The sequence below is a fragment of the Haplochromis burtoni genome, unplaced genomic scaffold (assembly GCF_018398535.1).
Source record: "Haplochromis burtoni strain Fernald_Lab_line unplaced genomic scaffold, NCSU_Asbu1 Contig_74, whole genome shotgun sequence".
Classification (NCBI taxonomy): Eukaryota; Metazoa; Chordata; class Actinopteri; order Cichliformes; family Cichlidae; genus Haplochromis; species Haplochromis burtoni.
In genome coordinates this window covers 556,125-566,408 of record NW_024582435.1, presented here as the reverse complement: position 1 = coordinate 566,408, position 10,284 = coordinate 556,125, and the positions used below count along the sequence as shown (strand labels likewise).

Sequence of the window (10,284 nt, the reverse complement as noted above, 5' to 3'; positions counted from 1 at the left end):
TCTGAATCTTACAACCAAAGTTTTTATCTGATGTAAAATGTATAGAAATCATACATATACCAACAAGACTGTACATCACTGTTACAACAGCGTTTGATTTCATTCAAAGGCTTTATGGCTTTTCCTGTAATACCTGTTGCTATGTCGAGGCATTTATTGCACATGGGAGAAACTAATCTGCACATGCACTGATTATGTGCTTAAAATGTTCTGTTTTACAGAGAGAGGCATAACCTGTCAGCAGCCCACAGTCTAAATCTATCCAGAGCATATTATAGAAACAAAAATACAAATGCATGCATGTACAATAGCACTTATCGGCATCTGACTAATACGACTGATCACACATATGACCACAAACACAGGCAGGGAAACAGTTTATTGGTACACTGTGCCCTACACGCTATCGTTGTTGCATAAAGTCAGCAAATACACGACCCCTCAGGACTTTGCTGATTACAAATTACATTCAGCACATCCGTGATGACATAATTTTAAGAAAAAACATGCCAAGTCTTGCTAGTTTAGTTCCCATCGCTAGCCCTCCTCTCATACTTTCTCCTCTTTCAGCAGAGCGAGGATCTGCTCCCTCCTGGAGGTGTACGGCGTGTGTTTCAGCTGAAAGACGTGAGCAGGAAACAAGTTCCCACTGGGAGCGTACATATCCTCTCCCTTCTGCCCCATCAGTGAGCGCAGCGTTTTGTTTCTGGACAGAATTTTATCGTAAAACTCCACCCCTCCTTTGGCGTAATCGCGGGACACTCCGGCCGCACGTCGGTCCGAGCTATAGTCAAGCCACTGGCTGACGGCGTCCGAGGTGAGGAAGTAGGAAACAGCACCAATGCCAAGCGCAACGATGTTCACAGCCCCGCGTAGCAGCGCAGGCCCGCCGTACAGCCCGAAAACCTGCTTCAGCACCACGCTGTACACCCAAACCCCTCCCAGGCAGAACGGAGCGACAGCAGCGCTCATGACGGGTCCCCCGGACTGCAAGCGGGCCACCTCGCGCGCTATGGCGAACTTCTGCGCATCGAGGGAAAACACAAGCGCCTCCTTTAGAGTCGAACCGGACTCACTGCTCCAGTCCACCGTTTTGCCGTTGATGAAAATGTTGCGATTGGTAATTCCACTCGGGTCGTCGGCGGTGCTGTTGAAGTTAGCCGGGATGCCGATTTGGGCCCCCGCAGGAAGCCACGGGACGCCAGCGCCAACCGGATGGAAGCCAAAGGACGCAAAGGCCGAGACATTCTTGGGTGAGCTGATGCCATAGTCCTTCAGCACCTACAAATGACAAAGCAGAAATGTGAATTTTATGAAATTCATGAAAGAACAAATTTCATGTTTTGTGAACAATTTGTTTCGATTTGTGTATAATGATGGTTATTAATCTAAGACGCCTGCGTCTATCTTTACTGCTATTTTCCTCTCATCAACAACTAAAAATATTTATGCATCATTCCAGCGACAATCACATGCATATTACAGCTGAAGTCTTTTAAACATATCTGAAGTGTGATCTTGAAAAAATAAGATAAATTAAAACCTGCTGAAAAAGATTTTCCAGCTTTTCCGACAGCACGACCGGCTCCCCCCGGTGCCAGGCCTGATAGAGCTGACGGTAGGAGACGTCAGGGAAAACGTGGTAGAACATGTTGGCGGCGAAGACTCCACCGCAGCTCGCAATGAGCAGCGGAGTGCGGTACTTCTGGAGAAGCACGGAGTACTTCAGGAAACGAGACGCCATGGCTTTTATTTTCTTCCTTTTTTTGGCTCCCGTGTTGTTTTCAGCAGCAAGCTTCAGTTGGTGACATCTGTGAAGAGGACAGACGATACATCCATGAAAACAAGCTGCATGTCACAGATATATAAAAACTGTGACACTGTGCTGACTCATCCTCCCCCAGGAACTTAACATGTCATTAACATGTCACATAGCACGATCTCATTCGAGGTTAGGGCTCATCATGCGGGCTAACGCAACATCAGTGCACACGACGTGGTTAACACAGTGTACTACAACCTAAAACATGTTAGTTAAATGAACTTGAGCTGCCTTAGAATCACACAACAAGCTGAAAATCAACTAAACTTGAAGCCTCAGGCTGTGATTGGCTGGTCACTTCCATCTCTTCTGTATTTTGTAACATGGAAACATTTAAACCTTAGTGGAGTTACTGTAGGAAGCTCAGATCCTTTAAAGTGTGCAGCAGGATGTTGGAGACCATCTACCAGTCTGCGGTGGCGCGGGACATTTACTTTGCTGTTGTCTGCTGGGAGGGGGCCGCATCAGAGCAAGAGATGCCAGCAGGATCAACAAACTGATCCACAGGCTGGAACATCATTGGCCAGAATCTGGAGGCGTCTGAGTCAGCGAGGGTTGGAGGTCATCGAACAAACTGCTCTCCATCATGGACAACCCATCACACCTGCTCTCTTATTATTAGTCTTATTATTTACACTTCTTTAACTGAATATCATTTTTATTTATAAGTTTATTGTTTTAAATCTCTACATTTTAAAAGTATGTTTGAGTAACATGCTGCTGTAATGCAGTAGTTTCCCTTGAGAGATCGATAAAGTATCTATCATAAGTGTTGTTTACCTGAATGAAAGATGAGAGACAGCACAATTCTTCTTCTATGGTCTGTAGTAGTATAGTAGTACATGCAGTATTGTAGTACCTCATTAAAATGAATACTTACAGTCACACAGAGACAACCTGATGTGGTGACAGTCCCAAATAACAACCTTAGTGTTCAGGATCGAGTCAAATCCGCAACCGTGATAATGACGTCATCATTCATGGACTTTAAAGAAGCAGTTCTGCACTTTTTTTTTTAACTCGCTGACGAGTCAGACTAACTTGTTTTGTAGTTTGGGGTCAAACTTAATCATAGTCAGTCTTGTCTTCACTCAGGACTCGCTGTGAACAAACAGATGAATTAAACCGAGCTAACCTGCCTCACACCTGCCCGCGGTCGTGTCGTCGGAGACACACCAACAGCTTCTGAAGCACACACAGGCAGGCTGATGAAACGTGAAGTACTTCACTGCAAACGGCAACAACGACGAGCCTGTTAATGATGCTTTTACTGCGCATGACGTCAGCAGCCTTAACCCTTACACACAGAGCCGTAAACGAGTCCGCTTCTCTCCATTTAGCACGAGCGCGTCTGAAACACTTGCTTCAGTTTCCGCTCCGGTGGACACTCACCTGTTCTCCGCATCTTTACCACGAGCCGCACACGAGACACTTTCCAAGGACAGCTGCACGGCATGGAGACATAACAGTGACCGGAAAGCGATTTAGCTGTCGTCATGGCGTTTCACGACAGTTTCACGACGGTAAAGTTAGAAGGCTCATTGATTCTCGGTGTCATGACCAGCAGCTTTACAGCTGCTAAACAACAGCAGCACGTATAAGCTTGATCAGCTGTTGTTAGAATTTATTTGCTATTAATTTCTAGTATCAGCTGATGTTTGCTGGAGCCACAGCTCCAGCAAACATCAGCTATAAACTGTGCGGGTCTTGCAAAGTTTTGCCAGGGGGGCAGGTAGGGCATTAACAGGGAGAGGGGGGCACAAAGAAGCACTTTTCTTTCTTATGCTCATTTAAAATGTCTCGCTTTTAAAAAATAATTATCTGAATCTTACAACCAAAGTTTTTATCTGATGTAAAATGTATAGAAATCATACATATACCAACAAGACTGTACATCACTGTTACAACAGCGTTTGATTTCATTCAAAGGCTTTATGGCTTTTCCTGTAATACCTGTTGCTATGTCGAGGCATTTATTGCACATGGGAGAAACTAATCTGCACATGCACTGATTATGTGCTTAAAATGTTCTGTTTTACAGAGAGAGGCATAACCTGTCAGCAGCCCACAGTCTAAATCTATCCAGAGCATATTATAGAAACAAAAATACAAATGCATGCATGTACAATAGCACTTATCGGCATCTGACTAATACGACTGATCACACATATGACCACAAACACAGGCAGGGAAACAGTTTATTGGTACACTGTGCCCTACACGCTATCGTTGTTGCATAAAGTCAGCAAATACACGACCCCTCAGGACTTTGCTGATTACAAATTACATTCAGCACATCCGTGATGACATAATTTTAAGAAAAAACATGCCAAGTCTTGCTAGTTTAGTTCCCATCGCTAGCCCTCCTCTCATACTTTCTCCTCTTTCAGCAGAGCGAGGATCTGCTCCCTCCTGGAGGTGTACGGCGTGTGTTTCAGCTGAAAGACGTGAGCAGGAAACAAGTTCCCACTGGGAGCGTACATATCCTCTCCCTTCTGCCCCATCAGTGAGCGCAGCGTTTTGTTTCTGGACAGAATTTTATCGTAAAACTCCACCCCTCCTTTGGCGTAATCGCGGGACACTCCGGCCGCACGTCGGTCCGAGCTATAGTCAAGCCACTGGCTGACGGCGTCCGAGGTGAGGAAGTAGGAAACAGCACCAATGCCAAGCGCAACGATGTTCACAGCCCCGCGTAGCAGCGCAGGCCCGCCGTACAGCCCGAAAACCTGCTTCAGCACCACGCTGTACACCCAAACCCCTCCCAGGCAGAACGGAGCGACAGCAGCGCTCATGACGGGTCCCCCGGACTGCAAGCGGGCCACCTCGCGCGCTATGGCGAACTTCTGCGCATCGAGGGAAAACACAAGCGCCTCCTTTAGAGTCGAACCGGACTCACTGCTCCAGTCCACCGTTTTGCCGTTGATGAAAATGTTGCGATTGGTAATTCCACTCGGGTCGTCGGCGGTGCTGTTGAAGTTAGCCGGGATGCCGATTTGGGCCCCCGCAGGAAGCCACGGGACGCCAGCGCCAACCGGATGGAAGCCAAAGGACGCAAAGGCCGAGACATTCTTGGGTGAGCTGATGCCATAGTCCTTCAGCACCTACAAATGACAAAGCAGAAATGTGAATTTTATGAAATTCATGAAAGAACAAATTTCATGTTTTGTGAACAATTTGTTTCGATTTGTGTATAATGATGGTTATTAATCTAAGACGCCTGCGTCTATCTTTACTGCTATTTTCCTCTCATCAACAACTAAAAATATTTATGCATCATTCCAGCGACAATCACATGCATATTACAGCTGAAGTCTTTTAAACATATCTGAAGTGTGATCTTGAAAAAATAAGATAAATTAAAACCTGCTGAAAAAGATTTTCCAGCTTTTCCGACAGCACGACCGGCTCCCCCCGGTGCCAGGCCTGATAGAGCTGACGGTAGGAGACGTCAGGGAAAACGTGGTAGAACATGTTGGCGGCGAAGACTCCACCGCAGCTCGCAATGAGCAGCGGAGTGCGGTACTTCTGGAGAAGCACGGAGTACTTCAGGAAACGAGACGCCATGGCTTTTATTTTCTTCCTTTTTTTGGCTCCCGTGTTGTTTTCAGCAGCAAGCTTCAGTTGGTGACATCTGTGAAGAGGACAGACGATACATCCATGAAAACAAGCTGCATGTCACAGATATATAAAAACTGTGACACTGTGCTGACTCATCCTCCCCCAGGAACTTAACATGTCATTAACATGTCACATAGCACGATCTCATTCGAGGTTAGGGCTCATCATGCGGGCTAACGCAACATCAGTGCACACGACGTGGTTAACACAGTGTACTACAACCTAAAACATGTTAGTTAAATGAACTTGAGCTGCCTTAGAATCACACAACAAGCTGAAAATCAACTAAACTTGAAGCCTAAGGCTGTGATTGGCTGGTCACTTCCATCTCTTCTGTATTTTGTAACATGGAAACATTTAAACCTTAGTGGAGTTACTGTAGGAAGCTCAGATCCTTTAAAGTGTGCAGCAGGATGTTGGAGACCATCTACCAGTCTGCGGTGGCGCGGGACATTTACTTTGCTGTTGTCTGCTGGGAGGGGGCCGCATCAGAGCAAGAGATGCCAGCAGGATCAACAAACTGATCCACAGGCTGGAACATCATTGGCCAGAATCTGGAGGCGTCTGAGTCAGCGAGGGTTGGAGGTCATCGAACAAACTGCTCTCCATCATGGACAACCCATCACACCTGCTCTCTTATTATTAGTCTTATTATTTACACTTCTTTAACTGAATATCATTTTTATTTATAAGTTTATTGTTTTAAATCTCTACATTTTAAAAGTATGTTTATTGAGTAAGATGCTGCTGTAATGCAGTAGTTTCCCTTGAGAGATCGATAAAGTATCTATCATAAGTGTTGTTTACCTGAATGAAAGATGAGAGACAGCACAATTCTTCTTCTATGGTCTGTAGTAGTATAGTAGTACACGCAGTATTGTAGTACCTCATTAAAATGAATACTTACAGTCACACAGAGACAACCTGATGTGGTGACAGTCCCAAATAACAACCTTAGTGTTCAGGATCGAGTCAAATCCGCAACCGTGATAATGACGTCATCATTCATGGACTTTAAAGAAGCAGTTCTGCACTTTTTTTTTTAACTCGCTGACGAGTCAGACTAACTTGTTTTGTAGTTTGGGGTCAAACTTAATCATAGTCAGTCTTGTCTTCACTCAGGACTCGCTGTGAACAAACAGATGAATTAAACCGAGCTAACCTGCCTCACACCTGCCCGCGGTCGTGTCGTCGGAGACACACCAACAGCTTCTGAAGCACACACAGGCAGGCTGATGAAACGTGAAGTACTTCACTGCAAACGGCAACAACGACGAGCCTGTTAATGATGCTTTTACTGCGCATGACGTCAGCAGCCTTAACCCTTACACACAGAGCCGTAAACGAGTCCGCTTCTCTCCATTTAGCACGAGCGCGTCTGAAACACTTGCTTCAGTTTCCGCTCCGGTGGACACTCACCTGTTCTCCGCATCTTTACCACGAGCCGCACACGAGACACTTTCCAAGGACAGCTGCACGGCATGGAGACATAACAGTGACCGGAAAGCGATTTAGCTGTCGTCATGGCGTTTCACGACAGTTTCACGACGGTAAAGTTAGAAGGCTCATTGATTTGACGTGAATTTTTGTTATTATTATCTTCAGTTACTTGTTTTTCTGAAGTGGTCTTGCTAATTAATTATTATTTTTTTAATTTTCGTTTGTTAAACAATTAAAAAATTATATATTTAACAACATCTAAACGTTCCTTTGTGAATACATTTACCAAAGGTAGTAAATAAATAAATAAGCTGGATGAACTTAAATTTAAATCATTTCCTATTTATTATTCAACCTTAACATTAATTATTAAATCTAATGCATTGTGCTCAAATTGATTTTTAAGCATTAGAAGAGCAGAACATATTTAATCAGTATGCATTTCTAAAGCTCTGTTTGCATATATATTATACATTTAGTCTAACTAAAGATATCAGTGACAGAAAAGAGTGTACAGCACCAACAGGTCAAGCTTATACACCTCATATTACGGTATAAGTAACATTTCTGGCTAACAAATAAATAAATGCATAAATAATAGTAATAATAATAATTGTTTAAAAAAAGCCTTTATTGAATTTCTAGTTCAGCTGAAATTAAAATTAAATTAAAAACATGATACAAAGGGGGGAAAAAAAAAGAAAAATTCAACAACATATATTTTATCACCCGGTTTTGTTTTATTTCATAAAAACACAACTCCTCTAAATGATAAAACAGTGCTGTACAAACTGACCGTATGTGGTTTGTATGGGTTTGCACTTTGTTTTCTGTTAATACTGACTGCTATGAATAAAGCTGAGGTATTGTTGGCTGGCAGTGCCCTTCTTTTGGTTTTAAGTTGCGCTTGGACAACTAGGTTACATCCGAAATGCTGCTTCCTGTTGCACAGCGGCGAGGTAAAAAGCAACACAACCAAAAATATGACCTCTCTGCTGTTCCAGTTTAAGGTGCTCTTCATGACATCAGGTAAAACGTTTAAGACAAAGGTCGAAATCATTTGTATGTTTAATAGAACAGACTTCAGAAGACTGTCTCTCTAACCCTTGACCAATTTATAGCCTTGCTACCAGTGGCGGTCCTAGCCTGTTTGGCGCCGTGGGCGAACACTGTCTCTGGCGCCCCCCCACATAAAACTGTTGTCAGAAACATACTGAATTCTACCAGAGAAACACACACACACACACACCACACATACACACACACACACACACACACACACACACACACACACACACACACACACCCATCACACACATATGAAGAAGAGGGTCATGCATAGTATGCAAACGGCTACCAAACACCATCATAATCTGATCATTACTAATTGAGATGATCATGAAAATCAACAATACATGACATATTAATATTAAAATCTGTAACATAATGTATTGTTTGGAGTTTAGTCTGTTACTGTTACTATTTTTACCATTTCTTCTTGGAGCAACTGTAACCCACATAATTTCCTAGGGATTAATAAAGTATTCTGATTCTGATTGTTTCAGGATGACCTGCCATGGATCCAATCACACATCTGCTTACCTGCATCTTTTGCTCGTTTCTCCTCCTCTTCTTTTCATCTTTTTTCTAAACTGAGCACCTGATGGCTTTGAACTTTTCTTGTCCATCTTCCATCTGGTTTTAATTTTGCACTCCAGTATGAACACAAATCCCCCAACTCGAGGATCACCACAACATAACCTAACAGACCTACACCTTAGTTCACAGATTCACTTTGTCTAAGGTTTATTTCTGGGATTTCACACAACCCAGGATTCAAATCATGAATACATAATGGGCTTGGATTTACAACATTATGAATGAAATGTGCTCTATTTGGAAGCAGCGCCCCTCCGACGGGTTGTGTGTGAGACTTTAAATCATCAAACTGTAAATTATAAATTTTAAATTGTTATTGATCCCTTTACCCCGAGTCCTAAAGTGTATATTTATTTTCTTACTCTTCTTATATTTATTGTTTGTTTACTTGCACTGCTGTAACTGGAGCCTCGTCGTCTCGTCTCTCTATATACTGGACTGTATGTAGCGGAGATGACAATAAAGTTTACTTTGACTTCAGCAGCGAGCAGGCGCACCGAGGGCTCTCGCGCTCACTTTTCGCGTACAGAATGTCGGAAAAAAATATTATAAGTCTGCAAATTATAAGTCTGTATCATGATGTCTGGTGTTTTCGTGTTTGTTGGTTTGTTTTTATTTTGTTTTATTTTGCGAGTTGGTTATTAGATGCCGCCCCGCCCTCTCCTCCCTGTGCAGCAAGCAGCAGGAGGGCGCCCTTACTCCCAGCAAATGGGCGATAAAAAACCGATCGGTGCCTCTGCCATTCCTAATATGTCGGGGCAGCATGAGTACGAGCATTTTTTTTCACGATGCCCGTGATGCCGCCCCGGGCAACCGCCCGTGTCGCCCGCATCAAAAAACCGCTACTGCTTGCTACGCAGACTAATTTCAGCACGAGTAACTCTGACTCTGTGATTTAAATAATAATATCTCTGGCTTTAAAACTCCATATTAATCAAGTGTTGCTCTACACCTAAGTGTGCACGAGTTCTACTTAATTAGCCTTCACTGTGCACACATTAAACACCAAACCCAGCTCTGTTGTTTTCCTGAAGCTCCAAATTTGTTACTGTGCTGAAAGAGCAGAAAACAGCTCCGGTCACCTCACAGGCATTTTGTGTCCTTTGCTAATGGTACACATTTGAGCCTAAAAGCCTCTCACAACGTTTCTGCAGCTTTATCACCAAACCTCACTGTGCACGACAAACTTTTCAGCTACCATATCTGTGTTAAGCCAGCTGATGCGGCTCCACCGCACACAGGGTCAGCAGATTGCTCGTTGCTTCACTGTGTCCAGCCGTGATTTTATTTAGCCGTTCTCTTCATAGAACGGCTAAATAAAATAGCCTGCTGCAAACTGGATCACAGGTTAAGGAGTGGAGGACGGCTTTAAATGATAATCTCACTTTACATCAAGGGCAGGAAGGAGATGCTGCAGCAGCTATTCAAGGCTTTGCTCAGTCATGCGTCTAAAAATGTGTCGCTGACACTTTGCATGTGTGAATTTGGTGTCAGCCTGAAAGCAGCCTCAAAGATGTCTCTTGCAGTCACATTTCCCTCCGTAGAATCTAATAATTCAAAGTAATGAAATATTTAGCAGAAGAGTCCAACACGGTTACGCTGCTGGTATAATATTGACCTGATTAATATTAACAGGCTTACATGCAGAGATGAGCACAGGAGAAGAGCTGGGATTGATGAGGCTTGGCAATAATTTTATGAAATATTAGAAATTTAAAAAATTCGGTTCCCCCTCTGTGGAAAAT

The 10,284-nt window shown here is 43.6% G+C and overlaps 2 protein-coding genes across 6 annotated transcripts; both read right to left on the bottom strand.

The window, feature by feature from the left end:
- Window positions 1-360: 360 nt before the first annotated feature.
- tmem177 (transmembrane protein 177) lies at window positions 361-3,330 on the bottom strand. 3 transcript variants are annotated; one of them, XM_042221773.1, is made up of 3 exons: window positions 3,215-3,330; window positions 1,544-1,811; window positions 361-1,281 (listed from the first exon to the last, which is right to left on the bottom strand). In XM_042221773.1, exons 2-3 carry the CDS (start codon window positions 1,742-1,744, stop codon window positions 550-552), a joined length of 933 nt encoding a protein of 310 aa, XP_042077707.1. In that variant the 5' UTR covers window positions 1,745-1,811; window positions 3,215-3,330; the 3' UTR covers window positions 361-549. The 3 variants fall into 3 exon arrangements, with proteins under 3 accessions (XP_042077707.1, XP_042077709.1, XP_042077708.1); XM_042221775.1 differs by lacking the exon at window positions 3,215-3,330 and adding an exon at window positions 2,958-3,208; XM_042221774.1 differs by lacking the exon at window positions 3,215-3,330 and adding an exon at window positions 2,703-2,944.
- Window positions 3,331-4,002: 672 nt separating this feature from the next.
- On the bottom strand, window positions 4,003-6,989 carry LOC102312930 (transmembrane protein 177). Of its 3 annotated transcripts, none has more exons than XM_005925941.3 (3): window positions 6,860-6,989; window positions 5,186-5,453; window positions 4,003-4,923 (listed from the first exon to the last, which is right to left on the bottom strand). In XM_005925941.3, the coding sequence occupies exons 2-3, from the start codon at window positions 5,384-5,386 to the stop codon at window positions 4,192-4,194; spliced, it is 933 nt and encodes a 310-aa protein (XP_005926003.1). In that variant the 5' UTR covers window positions 5,387-5,453; window positions 6,860-6,989; the 3' UTR covers window positions 4,003-4,191. The 3 variants fall into 3 exon arrangements, with proteins under 3 accessions (XP_005926003.1, XP_005926004.1, XP_042077706.1); XM_005925942.3 differs by lacking the exon at window positions 6,860-6,989 and adding an exon at window positions 6,603-6,853; XM_042221772.1 differs by lacking the exon at window positions 6,860-6,989 and adding an exon at window positions 6,348-6,589.
- Window positions 6,990-10,284: the final 3,295 nt, after the last annotated feature.